The sequence below is a fragment of the Symphalangus syndactylus genome, chromosome 6, assembly GCF_028878055.3.
Source record: "Symphalangus syndactylus isolate Jambi chromosome 6, NHGRI_mSymSyn1-v2.1_pri, whole genome shotgun sequence".
In the NCBI taxonomy this organism is placed as follows: domain Eukaryota; kingdom Metazoa; phylum Chordata; class Mammalia; order Primates; family Hylobatidae; genus Symphalangus; species Symphalangus syndactylus.
Genome location: NC_072428.2, coordinates 69,868,029 through 69,894,546, shown reverse-complemented (window position 1 = coordinate 69,894,546; position 26,518 = coordinate 69,868,029). Strand labels below are relative to the sequence as shown.

Below are 26,518 nucleotides of genomic sequence, written 5' to 3'. Positions count from 1 at the left end.
ACTTAACTTTTTATAGATTTGATGACCTTTGAAACCATTAGTATTCTTGTAAAAGTGCGATATTTACATACATTCCTGAAGAAACATCACCTGTTTATGAAAGTCAGTGCTTAGAAAGTTAGTCACTTTAAAATAATTTGAGATCCTTGGCTGGCAGAGTTGATAAAAAAATAAGTCTCTTATACAATTCCCCTAAGTGATCAAATCACTAATTTGTCAGTTCTCTTTTACAAATTATGCTAGAATTTGCCATAGAAAATTTGGGACAAAATTTCTTTCTTCCCAGGAATTTGAATTGAAATAGATGATGACATTCATAGCTATACTAAATTTCTACCTGGCAGAATAGTTCCATACATACATCCTTTTAGCCTTTGAGCCTTAGTGATGTGGAATTTTTTTCTGGATCAGGGCTAGAGGACTGATTACTGTGAATTTTATTACAAGACTCTGTAATTACTTTGAAGACTCTCTGGAGGACCAAGTAGGTTGCCAGAGAATTTTCTGTCCTCACGACCTAGCTACAGAATGCCCTTGAAAATTTAATAACAAAAAGATGTTGTTTCGAATATATATAGCGCTTTTTAATTTGTAAAGCATTTATTTCATTGATATCTTGTATTGATTCCCATAGGGGACAGCCTAGCACATAGTATCCCCATTTTTCAGGTGAGCAAGTTCTGGTACTGAGAGGTTAAACAGTTTACTAATACTTCTTAATATAGGAACAGGGATTGAAATGTGAATATTCTTTTCTCTAAAAATTGGTGCTAATTTGACTCTTCCTTGCTGCCTATTTGGGGGACATTGTATTCTATAATTTCTCAACCTTTTCCTTTCTCTTCTACAGTTTATTTAACATGAAACACCTACCTTTCTTCATTTGTTTTTGTTATATCTTCCACATTAATTAGATGCAATAATTATTTATTCCTGAGAAGATTATTCAACTTGCTTGACATTGTATTTGGAGAGAGAATATGTGGGGCATTTTTGAAAAGATAACTTTATTTTTGTAATTGCATAATAAATTACATGCTCAAGGCTAAAGATTTCAAAAGAAAAGAAAGCATAATGAAAATTTAACAACAGTTATCCACAGTTTCATTACCAAGAGATCACCCATGTTTAATATTCTGGGGTGCATCTTCTTGAAGTTTTCTGTTCATGGCATAGTTTTGCTTCTAGGATGCTCTGTCATCTCTGCCTGAGAGTACAGTACAGTTCTGCCTGCCACACATAAGATTTGGTTTTGTGTATTGCAGGTGAACAAATAAAGACTATTAATCTAAGCTAGGCAGGATCAAGAAGCTACATCAGCTGCTTCATCAAATCACAAAGGAAGCAGACAAAGGAAAGTTAGAAACGTTTTTGAATTATTTTTTGTTACCTGCATCATCAAAATGTTTTCTCTGCTAACATGGATTATAGAACTTCCCCAAACTAGTTGCACTTATGTTTGTTAAAGACCCATGTTATTTTTTTTTTTTTTTTCAGGTTTAGAAGATCATGACCACATGGATCATCTAACTAAATGGTACATGGGGACACAATGGTCCTTTAGAGAACACATCTGAATTGCTGGCTAATTTCTTGATTTGCCATTCAATGTAGGACATCACTTGTTCACAGCTATCGGAACCCTCCTGAATTTTCCCCACCATGCTATCTTTATTAGCTTGAACTCCTTTCCTAAAATGGTCCTTCTGTTGATCCTGTCAGTCTTACTTTTGAAAGAAGATGTCCGTGGGAGTGCACAGTCCAGTGAGAGGAGAGTGGTGGCTCACATGCCGGGTGACATCATTATTGGAGCTCTCTTTTCTGTTCATCACCAGCCTACTGTGGACAAAGTTCATGAGAGGAAGTGTGGGGCGGTCCGTGAACAGTATGGCATTCAGAGAGTGGAGGCCATGCTGCATACCCTGGAAAGGATCAATTCAGACCCCACACTCTTGCCCAACATCACACTGGGCTGTGAGATAAGGGATTCCTGCTGGCATTCGGCTGTGGCCCTAGAGCAGAGCATTGAGTTCATAAGAGATTCCCTCATTTCTTCAGAAGAGGAAGAGGGCTTGGTACGCTGTGTGGATGGCTCCTCCTCTTCTTTCCGCTCCAAGAAGCCCATAGTAGGGGTCATTGGGCCTGGCTCCAGTTCTGTAGCCATTCAGGTCCAGAATTTGCTCCAGCTTTTCAACATACCTCAGATTGCTTACTCAGCAACCAGCATGGATCTGAGTGACAAGACTCTGTTCAAATATTTCATGAGGGTTGTACCTTCAGATGCTCAGCAGGCAAGGGCCATGGTGGACATAGTGAAGAGGTACAACTGGACCTATGTATCAGCCGTGCACACAGAAGGTAAGTTTCCTTTGCATACATCCAGTATATATTATTATGCACTCAACAGTTAAAATTTCAGGTTTGGGAAGAGTAAACCATTCCTAATTATTTTGGATATTTTGAATTGTCCCAGTTATACCAGTACTATAAGAACAGACTGGACTGCATATATCTAGAGAGACATAGACTTAAACTGCAGGAGGGTGTATGTGGCCAATATTTGGTGAAATATAATTTTGTTTCAATTGTGAATTACATTATTTACTTCTGCTATAATAATTTTTTATATTCATTACTAAAGGTTTTTAAGTCTCTATATCTTCATTGAACACCTCACATTTTTGTCATTTCAAGATTGTTCTAGGTGCCTATTGTTTCTAATAGTTAAAGCAAGGTACACATAAATACACACAGGACTGAAGGTAGTAGCCAGTTCTAACCTAGGTATGTTGTTATAGAGAATTACCAAAAAGTTTAGTCTTACAGCTATTTTTTCAGAATTCATGGTCAAATCCAAAATGGAGATAAGAATAAATTAATTTTATCCTTGTATAAAACATATTTGAGAAGTATAATTTTAAATAATTCAACATGTTTGCTTTAAAATTTATTGCTTCTTTTTTCTCCAAGAATAGTGAGGAAAGAAAAATCTGACTGATGTTTTATAACAGTGAATAATAAGTAGCCCTTTATTTTTTATGGTGTTTTAAAAATCATTAGTTATTGACCATGGCTGTTTGGAAAAAATTTGTTTTGACCTACAGAGGTTGTGACCCAAATGGGCAGACTCACTTGTTATGCAGATCTTCTTCTAGAAAAGTAAAATGTGTATATTAAACAGTATAGAATACTGAAGAAGATACAAAATACTTTTTATAAATAATCGAATTATTGTATTGAGATTTTTAAAATTCTGCATTAACGTATCAATATAGTCCAAATATTTTGGTCTAGTAAAATGTGGAATTTAGTTACTAACCCCACTTCAGAGGTTAGGAATATATTTATGCAACACATATTATGCACAAATACATATGCAAGGCTCTCTGACAGTCCTGTGAAGGATAGCCCTTTGTTTTCTATATCACAGACTTCAGTGGGATTGCATTCTAGCAAAGGAGATGAGGCACGCACAAATACTTATATAATCATAATTCAAGATGACATAATGTTACAAATATGACTCTCAAGGAAATTGATGGAGAAAAAAATCACCTCCTCCTCTGTGGTTATGGGGGTCATGGTGGGAATCTTACAGAAGGAAATGGAATTTGACAATTGAAATTTAGCAAGAAGAATACTGACAACTGGTGAAAATTAGCAGGGATGACTTTCAGTGAAAAGCATAAGAAAATATGACTAGGTGAGAAAGTAAAAATGTGTTTGAAAAGGCGAATTATAAAGGTATGTTTTGGTTTGCCTCAAATAAATCATACATTTTATTAGGGACTACCTTCTAGCTTCAGAAGAGCAGGGCTTGGTCACAGTGTGGCAAATGCTAATTCAATTGTGCTCCAAGGGAAACTCTTAGTCATGACCTTTGGCTTTTACTAGTTTAAACTGTTGTTTTATCCTGAGTTTACCCCAATAGCAATCTAATAACCTAATAAAATAAGTTATGATGCATTCAAACAATGCATTATCATTTAGCTATTAAAATAAATGAGACACCCTATTAGGTAATGATTACAATTTCCAAGGTCATCTTAGGTGAAAAAAACAAGGGGCATTTCTGTATATATAATATTTTAGTTTTTCTAAAAGGGGTTTTTATACAAACAATTTGATTGATATTCATAGAATTGTTCTCAGAGAAGAGCAAAACTACTAAGAGTTGCTGCTGCTGAAAAGAAATCTAAGAAATGAGGGGGAATATTTTATGCATAATTTTTATATACATACACTTTAAGCTCTATATTAAATACATAATTTACCTACTGAAATATAACAATTACACGAAAACATTCTATTTGTGGGCAAACAAAAGACAATAGAAATTGCGATGCCAAATTCAGGCAAAATATTTAGGTTGTACCACCAGGATTCAGGAGAGAACAAACCTTGGAATTGGACATTCAAAGGTTGGAAGAAACACTCCTTTGCTTACTGTTTATGTGGTTGTGTCAAGAAATATTTATCTTGCTTTGATCCCAAGCAAGTATGTGGATAATGAGGTTATGTAGTGTTAAGTCGTATGATTTATCAGTACAAGAATGGCATGGTAGGAATTTTCACAAGGTGAAACTGACCTCTAGGATCAGAAAAGTGAGAGTCAAAGAGGATACAGCTTTATTGGGTACTGTGGGAACTCTCCAAGGTCATGCTTGTTTTTGTTTGTTTGTTTGTTTGTTTGTTTGTTTTTGCCGCTTGGTTTTTCAGAAAGTCTTGGAGGGATCTTCCATGAAATGATAGTGTCAGTAATCATCCAGTCTCTTTCTCTCACTGGGTTGAGGTCATTTTCTCTAGCATTAGGAGAATTAATCCCAGTACTTGATAATTTATCTTCATAGTCTTATAATTATTCTCCTTTGTTCCATCAATATTCTCTTTCTTGAAGAGTAAGGAAATTTCCAAATGCTTTCACACCATTAAGGTGTGTGAAAAGATGTGGTCCTATTTTCAAAAAACGTTTTTTCTCCTAATTGCCTATGTATTTTATACTTAAACCTAACCATACTGTGTCACGGGTACCACAAAATGTTCCTTCAAGAAAGTGTATGTCATCACAGAATTCCAGAGGAGTGTACAAGGAAAACTGGGTTTCAGCTTCGATGTTAATCTCTTACACTTGCTATTTCCTGTGATTTATGACTTTAGTAGGCTGTGTGACTGGGTATTTACTGTGGCTTTTTCTATTACACAGAAATTATGCCTAGAACTTCTAGGCAAAGAGATTCATAGTATAAAACAGAAGAAGAAAAAAAAGAAAGCATTTTTTTAAAGAGCAGATCAAACTAGCTCTTCACCTGGGCAGAGGAAAGGAATATGCAATGACTCAGAAGAAAAGTAAAATCACTTCTTTTAATGGAGTCAGAACTCTGTCTGCACTAAGGAAATGTAAAGGGTGCTTTGCCTTAGTACTTTTGCAAACCTTGGTACATGTGCCCATGATGACACAGGATTGATGGTGCTTGCCTGTTTAGCAGTGTGGCAGATTGCATTGATGACTTCCACTAATGGTGCCTCTGTATTCACATCATTTGCTTTTGACTTGATAATTCCTTTTTACTTTCATGCAGCAGTGGCCTTCTGACTGCTTTGACCAATAGCACTTGGTTGACATGAGAACTTTCTTCCTAGTTTGTGTTGGAACCCTATCACCACCCTGTGAAGTATGAGAGTACCCAGGTTTTCCAAATGAGTGCATCTTAGACCAGTTGGCCTCAAGCATGTGAGAGCATGCAATGCAGATCAACAAAATTGCTTTCCCAACCCACAGCTAATTGCAATCACATAATTGAGCCCAGCTGAAACCCTCAACATTACCCAGCTGACAATTATTGTGAGCAATAAAAAATGCCTTCAGGATGGAGTCCAGTATAAACATATTCATCCCTCTCACTTTAGTCTCTAACTTCCCTCCTCCCAAATAAGATACTACTGCTTAAACTTCAAAAGCAAAATGAAATAAATTAACATGCATTGATATTCTTGAAATTTGAATATGAAATAAAACACAACATATGCTGTGGGCAAGAAGGAATATTTAAAATGCTTTGCCCATACTTCTGTGGCTAGAGATGTGATAGTTCCCTTAAAGTCTGAATGTTTTAAATAGTTAAGCACTTGAATATATTTCATTATTATATTCTTTACCTTGATCTAGTTCAACTTCATTGAGAAAAGTAATTATTGCATTGTGTTTTATACAAAAAAATTTTTATATTGTACTTTCTGGGTGATTGACAGGATTTCACACTTCACTAGTTTTCCTGACTTTAGTTGAAAATCTACAGTATATCCACAGGGCCTATTAGAGTGCCCATCATATAACAGGTGCTCAAAGACTATTTGCTGAATAGAGGAATTTGTGTTAGTAAAGTACGTAGCTCACTATTTATGACTACATAGTATGTGGATCAATAGCAGGCACTTGTAAGTTTTTAGTTTTGCTTCTTTATAAAAACGAGGTGTCAAAATGACTCCGTTGAATAATTGTAAAATCCTGTTCATGCTACCTTCATTTTTTGTTTTCACTGGTTCTTGAATTTGTTATTTCTGTCTAATGACAGGAATGTTAATTTGCTACAGCAAAAAACAAATCAGTGATGTTCTGGGGAGATAAATGTACCAATAAATTGTACTGGTAGCATATATTATTAAAAATATTGTCTTCAGGTTAACCTAGAGATTGCAATTTCGGGTTGTAATATGACTTCCCATCAGTTATTTACTTAAAAATGTGATAACAATCCAGCTTTGATTGAAGGACCTTCAGTATGATTCATAGTCTATATGCTTGTTTGACTTCTAAAAAGTGGGAGTACACTTTTCCCATCTTAGCATTTCTACTAATTATCATTATACAATGCAACAATTTAGCTTGGAGAAATAATAAATGGCACTGTGGAAGCTACTGAATAATTTTTAAAAGGACTTGATTTTGTTTCTCCAGGAATTGAATAGTGATGAGAGTTAAAACAAATTTTGGGATGATCATGGTAATAATAAAGACACATAAATTACTATTCATTCCATAGAACGTTAACACTGTGTCTCAGGCCAGCATTTAATCTTCTGTATTTTACAGTTAAGGAAACTAAAATAGAAAGGTCACATAACTCTACCTTGCTTGTCAGATAATTAGTTGCAGAGTTGTGTCTTGGAGCTCAAGATTTCTGTCCAGAACTTGGTTTCCAAAACATTGCTGGAGATTATTAGGTTCCTTTTTGCCATTTTTCTACCTTTCCATTGCATTGCTTTATTCGTTCTTCCTTTATCTCAATGGCACCAATATTTCTAAACAATTGGCTGAAAGTGTTAATAACTATCTGAAATAGTAGAAGGGACCACAGATGAAATAATTCATCTAAAAATTAGCCTTGACAGGAGAATTGCTTGAACCTGGGAGGCGGAGGTTGCAGTGAGCCAAGATCACGCCATTGCACTCCAGCCTGGGTGACAAAAGCGAAACTGTCTCAAAAAATAAAAATTAGCCTTGAGAAATAGTATGATCCATTTGCTCTTGATCTGTAAATTAGATGAAGTGCTCCTTTTCCTGGGTCATATCAAAGGCTTGCGGAAACTGAAAGATTTTCCTTTGCTCCACAAAAATTCTGAAAACATGAGATCCCCAGAAATCTTTGAGATTATGGGTTGATTGTATAATTTTATTGGTTACCACTGACTTAATATATACAATTTAGAAGATGCAGAAACTTTTAGGGGAATTCTTTAGTAAGTTGGATCATGGATCTGTAATCTGGGAAACACAGTGGGCAACTCTAATTGTAAAGGAACAGTTTTTCATATTCATATATCACTGTCAGAAACTTCATTGCTAACAGTGAAAAAAATACAGATAGCTCTGGAAAGATCGTTTAGAGGGGCACTCCCTCCTCTTCCCTTCCAGAAGTAACAGCCTATGGACTCAGTAAATAATTTCTAAGAGAGTTATTATTGCCTCTTTCAGAGAAAAATATAGAGCTTGCTGACATATCCACGTGTGGTTTGGGCAGTGTTTCTTCTATATTCAGATTCATTTCTGATGATACAATTTCTGGCTTGGACTTTGGCTCACTTATAAGAGACTAATGCCTGGGATAGCATCCCACCTTCCTCTCTCTTAGGCACCACTGCTGTCATCAATTGCTGAAAATGCTAGAAAACTCCCACAAATACTCCATGTCCAGGATGACTAAGCTGAGTTAAAAGGAATTTTGTTTTCAGCGGATTTCACTGCACTGCTCCCCCATAATGCACAAATATCTCTGGTGATGTGCAAATGTGGACACTTCTACAGTTCTAAATAATAAGATGCTTACCTAAATGTGAAGATCATCTCTTAGGATGTAGCCTATCAGGTATTCAGTATTTACCCATCTTATGGATGGCAGCAGCACACATGCATGTTTTCCCTTGGTCACTCTTATTCCAGATGTCATTAAAACCTTTTAGCTTCTAGGTTTATAGTGTTCAGCCACTTCTGTTGAAGTCGCTTCTGCATAAGGAACGCTGGGGAATAAGAGGGCATGCTGTGAGATATTTATGTTCCAATGTACAGTTTGAAACACATAAAACACAGAATGAAAAGCAAATTATGCACAGTAAATTCTGCCCAACATAAACTAAGCAAGCATATAAGAGAAAGCAAGAATAGAGATCCTCAAAACTCTAGAGGGAGTATCTTGAGATTTTTTTTTTCTTCCTTCCCTCCTCCTTGTCTTCCATCCTCCTTTTCTTTCCTTCCTTCCTTCCTTTATAACTTCTTACCTTCCTATCCTCCTTCCCTTTCTTTGTCTCTCTCCCTTTCTCTCTCTCTTTTTTATTCTTTGAGACAGGGTCTCTCTCTATTGCCCAGGCTGAAGAAGAGGGGCATGGTCATAGCTCACTGCAGTCTCAACCTCTTGGTCTCAAATGATTGTCCTGGTTCAGCCTCCCAAGTATCTGGGACTACAAGCACATGTGACCACGTGTGAATAATTTTTATTTTTTAATTTTTTTAGAGATGAGGCCTTACTGTGTTTCCCGGCTGGTCTCAAACTCCCACCTGCCTTGGCCTCTTGAAGTGCTGGAATTACAGGTGTGAGCTACCACAACTGACATTGTCTTTCTTTCTTATTTATCATTTTTCCTCATCTCTTTTTAACTGGAAGGGTTTTTGTTTTGTTTTGTTTTTGTTTTCGCAGGCTCTTCTGTAAGTCTGGTCATTATCCTGTTAATTTGATAGTGAATAGATAAAATATGAAGATTATATTAATACTATCTTGGAGTTGGAAAAATAAGTTAAAATGACTAACTGTGCTAAAAGTAAGATAACTGACATGCGAACTAAGTATTTTACTCTGTGACTCCAAGAAAGTCACTTCAACTCCTTGCATCTTTTTTATATATATATACAAACAGGCACTACAAAGAATGTTCATATAGATTTCTTCCAAGACTAAGCTTCTGTGACTTGCTATGCTCAAACTTCTGCAGACTACAGCTGGGCTACATTAAATGTTGGACATAGGGTGGGCAACATAATAAGGGTCTATCTCTACAAAAAGTAAAAAAAAAAAAAAAGAAAAAGAAAAATTAGCTGGACATGGTGGTGTGCACCTGTAGTCCCAGCTACTTGGGAGACTGGCAGGAGGATCACTTGAGGATAAGAGGTTGAGGCTGAAGTGAGCCAAGTTTGCACCACTGCACTCTGCCTGGGTGACAGGGCAAGACCAGTATCAAATGCAACCAAGCGGGGCCTGTTCAAAGGAGAGTAGCCCAAATGGTTATGCAATTTGAAATCATATCCTCAGAGAATAAATTTAATAGAAGCCAAGACATAGCAGGGCCCTGACTGCTACCATTAGGTATCTAATATATTTACATATTTTGTTTATTTAGATATTTGTAAATTCAGGTGGAAAAGAGCTAGGTTCACTCTGTATGGCCAGCAGTTGACAGAGACAGCTAATTACTAAAATACAAGAGTAACAAAGTATGGTTTAATTAAAAATTTTTTTTTGTTTGTTAGCAGAACTGTTCAATAAAGGAATTGCCTCTCTTAGGAGGTAGTGAGTTAGTTCTCTGTAACTCCTTGTGCACAAACCTGGAATGGACAATCACTTGGAAGACCCTGGAAAAATGGACTTAAACCTCAGTTGAGGAAAGAACGATGTTGGACTATTTGTTCTTTTGATAATTCCCAATGTTGACAATCAAATGCCATTGGTATCTTACTACTTTCTGAGTTGAAACATAATCACTTTATATATATATATATATATATATATATATATATATATATATATATATATTATTTTGAAATGGAGTCTCACTTTGTCGCCCAGGCTGGATTGCAGTGGCGCGATCTCAGCTCACTGCAACCTCCGCCTCCCAGGTTCAAGCAATTCTCCTGCCTCGATCTCCTGAGTAGCTGGGATTACAGGTGTGTGCCACCATGCCCAGCTAATTTTTTGTATTTTTAGTAGAGTGGGGGTTTCACCATGTTAGTCAGGGTGTTCTTGATCTCCTGACCTCATGATCTGCCTGCCTTGGACTTCCAAAGTGCTGGGATTACAGACGTGAGCTATCGCGCCCAACCACATATGCTATATTTTAAATTTGGTTAGTTCGTTTATTTCATAACACAGTCTGATAAAGTAACCATTTTAGTAGAATGGACAAGGAAAGAGTGATTTTTTTCTGCAGCTAAAGTTAGTGGCAGAGCAAGGATTTGGATCCAAGGCCAACTCCTTTGAAACAAATCTAAATCTCATTCCTTTACATTGGAGTAGGTGTGGCTCCAAGGAAAAGTAGAATGGACATCACCTGGTTCTTTTTCCTTCCCTGGGAAACAAAAAACCCTATTTGTTTCTCCACTGAGAGTATCTTTTGAGCATACTTTTGTGTCTTTTTATCTAGCTTTGAAAGCAGCACCTTTCCTTGTTCCCATGGAATGGGGTTAATTATAGTGAAAAGAAAACAAATTAAGGAGGAGGCCTGTGGTAACAAGTTGACCTCACAGAAGACCTCTTCGTGAGTCTGATGAAAAGCACAGACTGTGCTTGGTTGTTTCTATTTACATCTCCATCACAGGCTCCACACTCTGTCCTTCAGATGCCAATAATAGCAGGAAGCAATATGGTACAGAATTTTTTAAGAGCTGGAGGATATATCGTTAAATGATGTAGCCTTATATATGAAAGGCAATTCTTTGGAATTCATCAGCGTTGTGGGTTATGAAATCTCATTTCGGCACATTTGCAAATACTCCAGAAAGATTGATCAAACATTCAAATGTTGAATTGAGGAGATGTTTTGGCAAGAGGTGTAATAGTCAAATGCATTTATTTTAGGGGACTTTGTAAAGTGATTTCAGCCCAATGTTACATTTACACATTGATTTTCACACACACATACACACACACAATGAAATTCTAAAGAAAGATGATCTAGTCCGTGTTTTTCTTTTTTTCCAAATAGTGGATAACTCGTAAGTTATTTGTAAAACCAATTTAGAGGGTTGAAATCAGAATTTAATAGAGAATACATTAAAATAGACGAGTAAAATATAAATATCAACATGTATTACATCATAGGTTAGATATTTTGTAAATTTCACTTTAGTTACACATAGCCATAAATAGCCTGTGGTTTACCATTTAAAATATATTTCTTCTGTGTCTTTCACCTAAAAAATTAAAAGTTTAAAAGTGGCTTGGTCTACTTCTCTTTTTCACGTTGTTCCTAAATACTTTTCTAGAGAAATGTAACCGATACACAATAATTTATTCTTCTGTGACGATGTCATTTAATTTATATTTTCTGGAGTGATGGGTTTTAGGTCTTATTTAAAACAAGCAAAAATTTCAAGGCACCCATGATAGGAAATGATAGAAGCATTGAACAACTATCTTTTAGGGCAGGTATTTTTATCTCAATTTGATAATAAAGAAATTAAATGTACTTGTCCAAAGTCCCTCAACTAGCAAGACTATTAATCAGTATTTGTACTCAAATTTGCCTGGGTTCATCCTACTATTTAAATGAGAATTATTTCAAAGGGTCAAAAATCAGATTCCAAAGATATATTTGCAACAAACTGTGAATTTAAGTTATTGCACTGTAGGTTACTCATTGAACAATTATACCAATTATGTAAATAATTGATATAATTTTGGTAAATGGTATACGCATCAGGATAGGACAATGGAGTGGATACTAGACAAGGAGGTCAGGGGAGTTTCTAGTCCTCATTTTTATCAGTGATAAAGACAGCCTGGGAGCATTTTAATTTTTAATATCCCAATATAGTACACTAAGAAATAAATGCCAAAAATATTATTATTTTGATATTAAACATTTATATTTAACAAATTAACATTTCTAACTCCTCACACACACGGAGAGACATACAGGTACCAGCACATAAAATATAACGTAAGGCATTTGTGCCATTTACAAGATAACTTTTTGGCTATATAAACAAGTCATAGTGCACCACGTGTGCACTCTGTGTAATAAGCCACAAGTTTAAATATATAAAGTGGCAATCTTCCACTATTCTCTGAGTGTCCCAAAAATTATATGAATAATTTCATTTGATATATAGTCAAGTCTAAAATTTAGACTTCTTTTGAGAATGAGAAGCTTGGGCCAAATACTATGGGTAAAATATAGTACGGTAATGTATGAGAGTGTGCTTTGAAAAGTATTGTAAAAGTAGTTTAATGAAATAAGTAACCTACAGTGCAATAACTTAAATTCACAGTTTGTTGCAAAAATATCTTTGGAATCTGTTTTTTGACCCTTTGAAATAATTCTCATTTAAGTAGTAGGATGAACCCAGGCAAATTTGATTACAAATACTGATTAATAGTCTTGCTAGTTGAGGGACTTTGGACAAGTAAATTTAATTTCCTTATTATCAAATTGAGATAAAAATACCTGCCCTATAAGATTGTTGCAAAAACTAAATATAAAGCACTTAGTATCAAGCTTGGCACATAGAAAACATTCAGTAAGTATCTTCTAAATTTTCCTGCCAAGAACCTGTCTTGCCTTATCTTGGCCTTGAAGAAAAAAAACATAAATGATGTTTCAATTCAGCTTTGCCCAGTTATAACTGACAACATAATGGAGTGGAGAATTGGTCAGGAAAGTTACCAATACATGTAATGAGTTTTAGACTCTTAATGATTTTCACTTTAGAAGATAAGTTTGCAATTGCATGAAAAAGGTAGGGTGCTTATTGCTTTGGCATAAGTACAAATATACCCCACACTTTCCTCCTCCAATTGGTGATGTATGTTGAGAGGCATTATGCTGTGGTAAGATGAGCAAGGCCTGGACAGTTCCAGAGCTGTGAACATGGTTATCTTTGATGTGCGTGGGTGTAGGAGATAAAACTAGAGGGGATTAAAGATGGAAACTTAATGCTATACTTTAAGTACTTTTGAATTCTTTTTACATTTTCAACAAGCATAAGCAAATTTTATAGTGAAAATAATAAGTGCAAGCAATAGATAGATAACTTCTTTGTAAATTTCAAATTGGACATGCTCATGTGCCTTTACTAGCCCAACTAGAAACTTTGTTAATAGAAGAAACAAGTTGTAGCACATTGAGATATGCCGTGGGCCTGAGGTTAAAACCAAAAGAAATAACATGGACCCTAGGAAATAGGCAGATTACATTTAATTGCTGCATTAGTTTGAAAACTAAATTAAATGCTCTGCCAGATTGTTGTAGTTTCAATAATAACAATGAATATATAACTTATTTATCAAGTGTTTATTTTCAGAAATTGTAAAAGTTCTTTTATTCTATAAAGTGATATCAAGGTAGATTTTTGTGCTGTTATTAATATATTATTAATACTACCTGAAAGTCAGTAGTGTCATTCATAGCTGCAATTAAAAATAGATAGAATAAAAATAGAATAAAGAGATATTTCTCCATTCCTTTCCTCAAGAACAATAAAAATATAATTATTTGTATTTTTAATTATTTCTTCAGAAACTGTCTTCATATTGCTTGGTTAAATACCCTCTTTTCAACTGTCATATATTTGACCTTCACTAGATTTGGGTTAGGATTTCAATCCTTGACTTTCCCTAACAAAGTTAGAGTGCCATTTTTGTTAATGAAAAATATATTACTGAATTACATATGATAGCATTTTATCCTTTGAGAAGCTGAAAAAATATAAAAGTTAAGTAAGACATACTGAAGTACATGTCAGTTTAATTTCAGTTTTACGGAATTAGTGCACATGTACCCTAGAACTTAAAGTATAATTTAAAAAAAAGAGAAAAGCTACAAATGATGTTGATAATATGTTTTTATGGAAATGATTTCATAAAACAGGAAATATGTGAAGACAGAGAAATATTATACTATCTGGCTATATTATTTGTAATAAAATTGAATTTTATTGTTTTCAATTCTCAAATTAATACATTCATTTCTTATAATTTGGATGATTGATAATAATTGATACTAATTTTTTGCTCAGAGGATACAAAAACATGTAAGTAACTATAGATTCCATTATATATTATGTTAAATCTGTAGGTTTTATTAAAATATATATGCTAAAAATCAAGCTCACAATATTATACGACTTTGTATTTGTGTAAAATTGATAACAGCAAAGCCTCTTATACCTAATACATTACCCCCCCCCCAAAAAAAAAAGGATTTGAGGGCTTGGTGGTACTTTAATTTGACAAGATTTTGAACTTATAAAAATAACCTAAAACTTGTGCTTTCAGAGAAATTTTTGGACAAAATATAATTTTCAATGAAATACAGATATTTGCATTTCAATGTAAATATATAGTCCATGAAAGCACACCAAATAGAGTTTGAGGTCCATGTGATACTACCACAAACAAATTATTTTATTCATTAGTCTACAAATATTTATTGGGTAGATACTCTGTACTCAGCTCTGTGGTAGATACTGTGAAAAAAGTGAAATGGAAGCACTTGCTAGCACATGAGTTTTCTCAGATATATACCAAGTCATGGCTCCGTAAAAATAGAACATTTCCCCTCATAGAAAGAATATGTTCATATGTAAGCACAAACTCACAAAGTTATCTATATGGCAAGAGATGAATAGAATATGTATGGATAGTTTTGGTTGAAGTAAAAAAAAAAAAACATTGTGCTGTGTTTTTGTTTAATACAGTGTGATTTTGTATCATTTAGAGCACCATAGATGGTGTAGTAATTCCTTCTTGTTTATGCTATTGAATGGCTCTGATTCAGTATGAAGATCATCAGTACTGTTCCCTTTGAGATAGGAAGTCTGAGTTGCACACCATTAATATCTTTTTTTTTATAGAAGAGTGAGATTTTAAATCTTCCACACTAACAGATACAGCATACAACTTTAAACAATAACCTATAAAATCCATAATAAGTAATTAAAATATTCTCTGGCTTATTTAACAACAGTGAAACAATTTATTTTTAGGACTATTCGACCTCTCATAATAATTATCTAATTATCTGTGTGTAACTATGGAAAGACTTAAATAAACACTTTTTATATTTTAATCATGCTACATTTTTCTTGGTATAAATTTAACATTCTTTGACTGAATTGATTCATAATCTCAAATGTTTCTTGGTGTCTGTCTCTTTTTTGAAATTCTCTATCTTATTTTTATTCCTGTTTTTTCTGAGTCTTAACCTCTAACTTTTTCTCTTCTTTTGAATAATCAATATAATTGATGGCTGGATTGAATTGCTTTCACGTATTTGGAATGTACCTTCTTTAAAGGAGACTGCATTATTTGTGACTTTAGAGATTAGTAATTTGAGTTTGTTTGGCTGGAAATTTTTCTCCTAGCTTCAAAACCTGTTACACACTTTTGCTTTTACCTTCAATCTGTAAATATATGGAAAATTAATACATACAATTTAAAAATTTGAAGAGGCTGAAGAGAGTATAACGCTTGTGCCATTAGCTGGATTAAAAAATGTCCTTTAGAAACACAAAAAAAGAAAAATTTAAAAATTCAAGATTTTATATTTGAAATACTAAAGTGTACATGAGTGGAGTTTTGTAGATTGTACACAATTTCTAATCATAGGCAACTGAGATAAATTTTAACCATTCCCAAGAAAGAGCAGAAATTAATGCTGAAGTAATTCAGCTTGAATATGTAAAACTTTGTTTCTGATCCTTTTATAAAATAAAAACAATTTGGTTTCAAGGTCAGTGGAAAGAGTATTAATCTTGGAATTGCTCTGGAGACCATATTTTATTTTCCACTTTGGGATGACCTTGGGCGGCTCACTTAACCTTTATAAATACACAGATCCTCATTTGCAAGATGACAGATGGCTGTACCTGCACTTTCTGTACTAATGTTTTGTTATGATGGTCAGTTGAATAATCAGTTAATGCACTTTGTAAGTGTAAGGCTGCCTGATAAATTAATTATTAAATGAACACTCACTATGTGCCAAGATCTATGCACTTGGACTAGGCTTTTAACTTTTCTTACGAAATATTGAGTACAGTACTTTGAAAATTAGGTGCTAATCAAAGACTTCATTAATGATGTCTTTTTAACAGCGAAAACAGATATTTATTGGCTGGGGGAAGAACTCTTTTTTCACATATTTATGTTCCATCAGTAATTAACAATATTCATGAAGTTTCAGATCTGGAAGGGACAGATCTGAGAGTTCTAACAGTGGGAGCACTGAATAGTCATCAAGAAAGAGTGCAGACATTGAATTCAGATACACTTGGGTTTAAATACAAGGTGTTATCTTATTTGCTGGTCCATCACTGTTTGCTGTGGAAATGAGGCAAGTTCCCTATGCCTAAATTACCATATTTCAAAAAAGGGATGATTATCAATATTGTTGGCTCATAGGACAGTTGTGATCATTAATTTAGCATAATATTTGGCACACAATAAGGGTTCAAAAATGTTAATTCCTGCTAGTATTTGTTCTTTTTCAACCTCCTCATTTTTTTAAAAAAAACTCAGGTCTAGGAAATTTAAGCAACTTGTCTAAGGTCACAGAGCTGGTGAGTAGGAGTGCTTGCACAGAACGAGGCTTCTGGTGCCAGGGTAATGTTGGGAAAATATGCTTAATATTCAGATAATATTTATTTTAAGGCACTCATTCTCACAACAAATGTATGTACAATTATAATTGAAATATGTATGTATATATATTATATGCTTTTTTTAGTTTACTGTTTTTATCACTGTGTTAAAGGACATAGATCTAGACTCTTTGGTTAAATAAACTAGAATTTGAACAACTTATTTAACCTTTGTAAATCTCAACTTCATCAGTTGTAAAATGATTGATGCTGCTACTGCTAGAAAACAATTACAAGAAATTTACCAGGTGTCCAGGCAGTTTTCTGAGCACATTGCATTCATTAATTTATTTAAACCAAGTCAGAGAAAATGAAAATAATGGTAGATAACTATCAAATATTTATTCAAATTAAATTGATAGTATTTTAAAAATATGTATGCAATATTTATGATGTGTAGTATATAATGGGCAGTCAGTAAGTGCTATCTGGTAATACTATTTTTCTTATTTTTGTTTTGGCCTAGCCATGATTTCAAGTGTAACTTCTCGAGTCCTTTGTTTGCATTTTGAATTATTCTCCGAATATTCTGGTGTCTGAGAACAACTTAAACTATATGTATTAAGTGAAAATAAGGAGGATGCAAATAATATATTTTAAAACATACATGATTTCTAAATATAAAAATGATTTAATAGCTAGATATTATTTAACATTTAGAAAAGAAACAAGAGAAGAAAAATTTTTAAATCACTAATATTGCAACAGAAATAACACTTTTTAACATTTTATTATCATTTCTAATATCTTATGCACAATTTTAAAAAGTAGCTATATACATAATATTGGATGTTTTTGTTTGCGTTTTTTCATTTTACTGAGCATTGTAAGGAGCACGTTTTCTCTTGTTATTCATACTTTTTATGGACATTGTTATTCATGGCATTATAATATCCTATCTTTTCTCCACAACATTGCCAGTTTGGGAGCCCTCAGATTCTTTTTTATTTTTCACAATTCCAAAAAGCACATAAAGGAACATAAATATGTGATATTTATATCTGTATTTAAAAAATCTAATTAAATTAATAACAACAAAAACAAAAATAATCAAAAAATTAAATTCTTGTACAACATGAAAACATATTAATAGTTTTTAAGATTTATTACTTATAACAGCAATATTGTAAGTGTTTTAAATAAATAATTGCTGGCATAAAAAGTTTAGGTAGTATAAAATCACTCATCTTACTACTGGTTTAAGAAAGAAAACATTGTGCCTATCCCTTCCCATGGATAACCCACTCTAAGTTGCTTTTGAAATAAAGTTTTTGTCCTACAAAATATAATTTTGAAATTTTAAATATATAATGTGTCCATATATCCAGAGTAAGATTTTTACTAAACTTTCATTAGACCTCAACTCTAAGGTAAATCATCCTTTAATCTTTCTCCATAAGTTCTACTCTTAACTCTACAAGTTATTTTTATTTCAACTCTTCCAATAATTTTTTAAATCATCTAATTGGATAAGTTTTCCCCTCCTAGACACATTTATATTTAGAATCACGTTTAGTTTTATTTCCATCATGGACTAGTTAGTCAAATACGCATGTAAACTATAGGGTGTTTGTACATAGTATTAGAATATTTTACCAATAATTCAGTGTTCTTAAGTATAATAGGGCATAAGATCAAAGAATTTTGAATCAGATCCTCTGTTCCTAAGATTCTCAATTTTATACTAACTTGAGAACATCAAACAACCCATCTTTTTTTTCTTCTTTTTTTTTGTTTTATTATTATTATACTTTAAGTTTTAGGGTACATGTGCACAAGGTGCAGGTTTATTACATATGTATACATGTGCCATGTTAGTGTGCTGCACCCATTAACTGGTCATTTAGCATTAGTTATATCTCCTAATCCTGTCCCTCCCTCCACCCCCCACCCCACAAGTCCCCGGAGTGTGATGTTCCCCTTCCTGTGTCCATGTGTTCTCATTGTTCAATTCCCACCTATGAGTGAGAAAATGCGGTGTTTGGTTTTTTGTCCTTGTGATAGTTTACTGAGAATGACGGTTTCCAGTTTCATCCATGTCCCTACAAAGGACATGAACTCATCATTTTTTATGGCTGCATAGTATTCCATGGTGTATATGTGCCACATTTTCCTTTTTTTTGAGATGGAGTCTCACTCTGTCCCCCAGGCTGGAGTGCAGTGGCGCGATCTCGGCTCACTGCAAGTTCCGCCTCCCGGGTTCATGCCATTCTCCTGCCTAAGCCTCCCAAGTAGCTGGGACTACAGGCGCCCGCCAATGCGCCTGGCTAATTTTTTGTATTTTTAGTAGAGACGGGGTTTCACCGGCCACATTTTCTTAATCCAGTCTATTGTTGTTGGACATTTGGGTTGGTTCCAAGTCTTTGCTATTGTGAATAGTGCCGCAATAAACATACGTGTGCATGTGTCTTTATAGCAGCATGATTTATAGTCCTTTGGGTATATACCCAGTAATGGGATGGCTGGGTCAAATGGTATTTCTAGTTCTAGATCCCTGAGGAATTGCCACACTGACTTCCGCAATGGTTGAACTAGTTTACAGTCCCAGCAACAGTGTAAAAGTGTTCCTATTTCTCCACATCCTCTCCAGCACCTGTTGTTTCCTGACTTTTTAATGATGGCCATTCTAACTGGTGTGAGATGGTATCTCATTGTGGTTTTGATTTGCATTTCTCTGATGGTCACTGATGATGAGCATTTTTTCATGTGTCTTTTGGCTGCATAAATGTCTTCTTTTGAGAAGTGTCTGTTCATATCCTTCACCCACTTTTTGATGGGGTTGTTTGTTTTTTTTTCTTGTAAATTTGTTTGAGTTCATTGTAGATTCTGGATATTAGCCCTTTGTCAGATGAGTAGGTTGCGAAAATTTTCTCCCATTCTGTAGGTTGCCTATTCACTCTGATGGTAGTTTCTTTTGCTGTGCAGAAGCTCTTTAGTTTAATTACATCCCATTTGTCAATTTTGGCTTTTGTTGCCATTGCTTTAGGTGTTTTAGACATGAAGTCCTTGCCCATGCCTATGTCCTGAATGGTATTGCCTAGTTTTTCTTCTAGGGTTTTTATGGTTTTAGGTCTAACGGGTAAGTGTTTAATCCATCTTGAATTAATTTTTGTATAAGGTGTAAGGAAGGGATCCAGTTTTAGCTTTCTACATATGGCTAGCCAGTTTTCCCATCACCATTTATTAAATAGGGAATCCTTTCCCCATTTCTTGTTTTTGTCAGGTTTGTCAAAGATCAGATAGTTGTAGATATGCGGCATCATTTCTGAGGGCTCTGTTCTGTTCCATTGATCTATGTCTCTGTTGTGATACCAATACCATGCTGTTTTGGTTACTGTAGGCTTGTAGTATAGTTTGAAGTCAGGTAGCGTGATGCCTCCAGCTTTGTTCTTTTGGCTTAGGATTGACTTGGCAATGCGGGCTCTTTTTTGGTTCCATATGAACTTTAAAGTAGTTTTTTCCAATTCTGTGAAGAAAGTCATTGGTAGCTTGATGGGGATGGCATTGAATCTATAAATTACCTTGGGCAGTATGGCCATTTTCACGATATTGATTCTTCCAACCCATGAGCATGGAATGTTCTTCCATTTGTTTGTATCCTCTTTTATTTCATTGAGCAGTGGTTTGTAGTTCTCCTTGAAGAGGTCCTTCATGTCCCTTGTAAGTTGGATTCTTAGGTATTTTATTCTCTTTGAAGCAATTGTGAATGGGAGTTCACTCATGATTTGGCTGTCTGTTTGTCTGTGATTGGTGTACAAGAATGCTTGTGATTTTTGTACATTGATTTTGTATCCTGAAACTTTGCTGAAGTTGCTTATCAGCTTAAGGAGATTTTGGGCTGAGACAATGGGGTTTTCTAGATATACAATCATGTCATCTGCAAACAGGGACAATTTGATTTCCTCTTTTCCTAATTGAATACCCTTTATTTCCTTCTCCTGCCTGATTGCCCTGGCCAGAACTTCCAGCACTATGTTGAATGGGAGTGGTGAGAGAGGGCATCCCTGTCTTGTGCCAGTTTTCAAAGGGAATGCTTCCAGTTTTTGCCCATTCAGTATGATATTGGCTGTGGGTTTGTCATAGATAGCTCTTATTATTTTGAGAAACGTCCAATCAATACCTAATTTATTGAGCGTTTTTAGCATGAAGGGTTGTTGAGTTTTGTCAAAGGCCTTTTCTGCATCTATTGAGATAATCATGTGGTTTTTGTCTTTGGTTCTGTTTATATGCTGGATTACATTTATTGATTTGCATATGTTGAACCAGCCTTGCATCCCAGGGATGAAGCCCACTTGATCATGGTGGATAAACTTTTTGATGTGCTGCTGGATTCGATTCACAGTATTTTATTGAGGATTTTTGCATCAATGTTCATCAAGGATATTGGTCTGAAATTGTCTTTTTTGGCTATGTCTCTGCCAGGCTTTGGGATCAGGATGATGCTGGCCTCATAAAATGTGTTAGGGAGGATTCCCTCTTTTTCTATCGATTGGAATAGTTTCAGAAGGAATGGTACCAGTTCCTCCTTGTACCTCTGGTAGAATTCGGCTGTGAATCCATCAGGTCCTGGACTCTTTTTGGTTGGTAAGCTATTGATTATTGCCACAATTTCAGAGCCTGTTATTGGTCTATTTAGAGATTTAACTTCTTCCTGGTTTAGTCTTGGGAGGGTGTATTTGTCGAGGAATTTATCCATTTCTTCTAGATTTTCTAGTTTATTTGAGTAGCGGTGTTTGTAGTATTCTCTGATGGTAGATTGCATTTCTGTGGGATCAGTGGTGATATCCCCTTTATCATTTTTTATTGTGTCTATTTGATTCTTCTCTCTTTTCTTCTTTATTAGTCTTGCTAGCAGTCTATCACTTTTGTTGATCTTTTCAAAAAACCAGCTCCTGGATTCATTAATTTTTTGAAGGGTTTTTTGTGTCTCTATTTCCTTCAGTTCTGCTCTGATTTTAGTTATTTCTAGCCTTCTGCTAGCTTTTGAATGTGTTTGCTCTTGCTTTTCTAGTTCTTTTAATTGTGATGTTAGGGTGTCGATTTTCGATCTTTCCTGCTTTCTCTTGTGGGCATTTAGTGCTATAAATTTCTCTCTACACACTGCTTTGAATGTGTCCCAGAGATTCTGGTATATTGTGTCTTTGATCTCATTGGTTTCAAAGAACATCTTTATTTCTGCCTTCATTTCATTATGTACCCAGTAGTCATTCAGGAGCAGGTTGTTCAGTTTCCATGTAGTTGAGTGGTTTTGAGTGAATTTCTTAATCCTGAATTCTAGTTTGATTGCACTGTGGTCTGAGAGAGAGTTTGTTATAATTTCTGTTCTTTTACATTTGCTGAGGAGAGCTTTACTTCCAACTATGTGGTCAATTTTGGAATAGGTGTGGTGTGGTGCGGAAAAAAATGTATGTTCTGTTGATTTGGGGTGGAGAGTTCTGTAGATGTCTATTAGGTCCACTTGGTGCAGAGCTGAGTTCAATTCCTGGGTATCCTTGTTAAGTTTCTGTCTCATTGATCTGTCTAATGTTGGCAGTGGGGTGTTAAAATCTCCCATTATTATTGTGTGGGAGTCTAAGTCTCTTTGTAGGTCACTCAGGACTTGCTTTATGAATCTGGGTGCTCCTGTATTGGGTGCATGTATATTTAGGATAGTTAAATCTTCTTGTTGAATTGATCCCTTTACCATTATGTAATGGCCTTCTTTGTCTCTTTTGATCTTTGTTGGTTTAAAGTCTATTTTATCAGAGACTAGGATTGCAACCCCTGCCTTTTTTGTTTTCCATTTGCTTGGTAGATCTTCCTCCATCCGTTTATTTTGAGTCTATGTGTGTCTCTGCACGTGAGATGGGTTTCCTGAATACAGCACACTGATGGGTCTTGACTCTTTATCCAATTTTCCAGTCTGTGTCTTTTAATTGGAGCATTTAGCCCATATACATTTAATGTTAATATTGTTATGTGTGAATTTGATCCTGTCATTATGATGTTAGCTGGTTATTTTACTCGTTAGTTGATGCAGTTTCTTCCTAGCCTCGATGGTCTTTACTATTTGGCATGTTTTTGCAGTGGCTGATACCAGTTGTTCCTTTCCATGTTTAGTGCTTCCTTCAGGAGCTCTTTTAGGGCAGGCCTGGTGGTGACAAAATCTCTCAGCATTTGCTTGTCTGTAAAGTATTTTATTTCTCCTTCACTTATGAAGCCTAGTTTGGCTGGATATGAAATTCTGGGTTGAAAATTCTTTTCTTTAAGAATGTTGTATATTGGCCCCCCCTCTCTTCTGGCTTGTAGAGTTTCTGCCGAGAGATCCGCTGTTAGTCTGATGGGCTTCCCTTTGTGGGTAACTCAACCTTTCTATCTGGCTGCCCTTAACATTTTTTCCTTCATTTCAGCTTTGGTGAATCTGACAATTATGTGTCTTCGGGTTGCTGTTCTTGAGGAGTATCTTTGTGGTGTTCTCTGTATTTCCTGAATCTGAATGTTGGCCTGCCTTGCTAGATTGGGGAAGTTCTCCTGGATAATGTCTTGCAGAGTGTTTTCCAACTTGGTTCCATTCTCCCCGTCACTTTCAGGTACAACAATCAGATCTAGGTTTGGCCTTTTCACATAGTCCCATATTTCTTGAAGGCTTTGTTCGTTTCTTTTTATTCTTTTTTCTCTAAATGTCCCTTCTCACTTCATTGCATTCGTTTCATCTTCCATCACTGACACCGTTTCTTCCAGTTGATTGCATCGCCTACTGAGGCTTCTGTAATCTTCACGTAGTTCTCGTGCCTTGGCTTTCAGCTCCATCAGCTCCTTTAAGCACTTCTCTGCATTGGTTATTTTTTCAAAATTTTTAACTTCTTTGCCATTGGTTTGAATTTCCTCCCGTAGCTCGGAGTAGTTTGATTGTCTGAAGCCTTCTTCTCTCAACTCGTCAAAGTCATTCTCTATCCAGCTTTGTTCCGTTACTGGTGAGGAACTGCGTTCCTTTGGAGGAGGAGAGGCGCTCTGCTTTTCAGAGTTTCCAGTTTTTCTGCTCTGTTTGCTCCCCATCTTTGTAGTTTTTTCTACTTTTGGTCTTTGATGATGGTGATGTACAGATGGGTTTTTGGTGTGGTGTCCTATCTGTTTGTTAGTTTTCCTTCTACCAGACAGGACCCTCAGCTGCAGGTCTGTTGGATTTTGCTAGAGGTCCACTCCAGACTCTGTTTGCCTGGCTGTCAGCAGCGGTGGCTGCAGAACAGTGGATTTTCATGAACCACAAATTCAGCTGTCTGATTGTTCCTCTGGAAGTTTTGTCTCAGAGGAGTACCCGGCCAAGTGAGGTGTCAGTCTGTCCCTACTAGGGGGTGCCTCGCAGTGAGGCTGCTTGGGGGTCAGGGACCCATTTTAGGAGGCAGTCTGCCCGTTCTCAGATCTCCAGCTGCGTGCTGAGAGAACCACTACTCTCTTCAAAGCTGTCCGACAGGGACATTTAAGTCTGAAGAGGTTACTGCTGACTTTTTGTTTGTCTGTGCCCTGCCCCCAGAGGTGGAGCCTACAGAGGCAGGCAGGCCTCCTTGAGCTGTGGTGGGCTCCACCCAGTTCGAGCTTCCTGGCTGCTTTGTTTACCTAAGCAAGCCTGGGCAATGGGGGGTGCCCCTCCCCCAGCCTGGCTGCCACCTTGCAGTTTGATCTCAGACTGCTGTGCTAGCAATCAGGGAGACTCCGTGGGCGTAGGATCCTCTGAGCCAGGTGCCGGACACAATCTCCTGGTGTGCCGTTTTCCAAGCCCGTTGGAAAAGCACAGTATTAGGGTGGGAGTGACCCGATTTTCCAGGTGCTGACTGTCACCCCTTTCTTTGACTAGGAAAGGGAACTCCCTGACCCCTTGCCCTTCCCCAGTGAGACAATGCCTCACCCTGCTTCGGCTGGGCTCACACAGGGTGTGCTAAACCGACTGTCCTGCACTCAGTGTTTGGCACTCCCTAGTGAGATGAACCCGGTACCTTAGATGGAAATGCAGAAATCACCCATCTTCTGTGTCACTCACGCTGGAAGCTGTAGACCAGAGCTGTTCCTATTTGGCTATCTTGGCTCCACCCTCCCTCTAAAAAAACAACCCATCTTAAGGACTTTGTTTTTATATATTATTAAAGAATTATTCTTTAAATATATGATTACTTTTATTGTCATAGCTAATACTAACTGCTTAATATGTTCCAGCTGTTGTGGTTCTATTTTATTTAGTCCTCACAATAATACTATGAGTTAAGTACTTTTAATTACCATTTGCCAGATGAGGAAATGAAGGCACAAAGACATTAAATAAAAGAACGTATTTACCGAAGTCCTCCCTGAGAATGTCAACCTCACATGGCCTTATGATTGTTTCTGTGTTGCTTTTTCTCCTTTTGCTGGAGAAAATACTTCCCCAGGATGGATGGTGTTGATATTTTGAGATTACCACAAAGCTCTGTAACCACTGATAAAGCCAAAGAGACACAATATATTGTATAAGAAAAAAATCATTTGGGCTCTCTTATAAAGGCCAATCATTCTGAAGACACTTTTATTGAAAAAGAATTTTACTGGAAGAATTAGGGAAGGAGTCAAATATCCAAGTTTTATCATTTAAGAAATACATTAGGGTCAGCTGATCAAAAAATACATTTCATAATTCTACCCATTGTTATTGTATTATTTTGAAAAAAGTTGAATTCCGGTTAATAGATTTTATACTAATGTCATGCTTTGTGTGTTGTTATTGGTGTCAATTTTAGAGTTCTTAAAGAGAGACAATGTCTCTCTTTCAGAAAGAAGGAAGAAGCAAGAATAACAAAGTATAACAATATAACAGGAGTAAAAAAAAATGTTGTGTAATATAACATCTACAGCTTTGTTTGTCTCTTTTGTTGCTTCCCGTGGCACTGTTTCCCCAGAAACCCAGCATTCCTTGGTGTCTACTATCCAGCTAACCACCTTACCGTGATTATTCAGCAAGGAGGTTTTGTAAACAATTTAGTAGGAAATCTTGAATAAGAGATGTAAGGACTTTTTAAATAGGGCATTTAGGAAATAAAAAGTTTCAGCAGGCCTCATCCTTACCATGCACAGCCACAATGACTCCTGTAAAGTCTCATTAGGGACGCATCTGGAATAATCAAGTATACAGCATTCTGGTGTTAAGAAAACTTGAAGAAAGCCTCAATAAACTCAATGCTTAAATTTTAACATGTGTAGTGTTAATGTTCAGAGTGCTTGTGATAGAAAACTAGAAAAGCATTCTATAGATTTATTGAAATATATGCTATATGTATGTATATGTCCTGCTATCAAATTATACTAGAATCTGAAGAGCGAAGCACTAGTATTAAGGAGACTTAAGTTTTCTATCAACCTTCTCACTAAGTATGGTTGAGTTAATTTATC

The 26,518-nt window shown here is 35.7% G+C and overlaps 1 protein-coding gene across 5 annotated transcripts in view; it reads left to right on the top strand.

The window, feature by feature from the left end:
• Positions 1-26,518, top strand: part of GRM5 (glutamate metabotropic receptor 5) — a 582,464-nt gene that overhangs the window by 16,690 nt on the left and 539,256 nt on the right. For all 5 annotated transcript variants that reach the window (XR_010121538.1, XM_055283197.2, XM_055283195.2 and 2 more), the window contains exon 2: positions 1,498-2,358. Coding sequence is in view for 4 of the 5 variants with exons in the window: in XM_055283197.2 (XP_055139172.1) it covers positions 1,698-2,358 (661 nt within the window). In the remaining variant the exon portion in view is untranslated. The remainder of the gene's footprint in view (positions 1-1,497; positions 2,359-26,518) is intronic.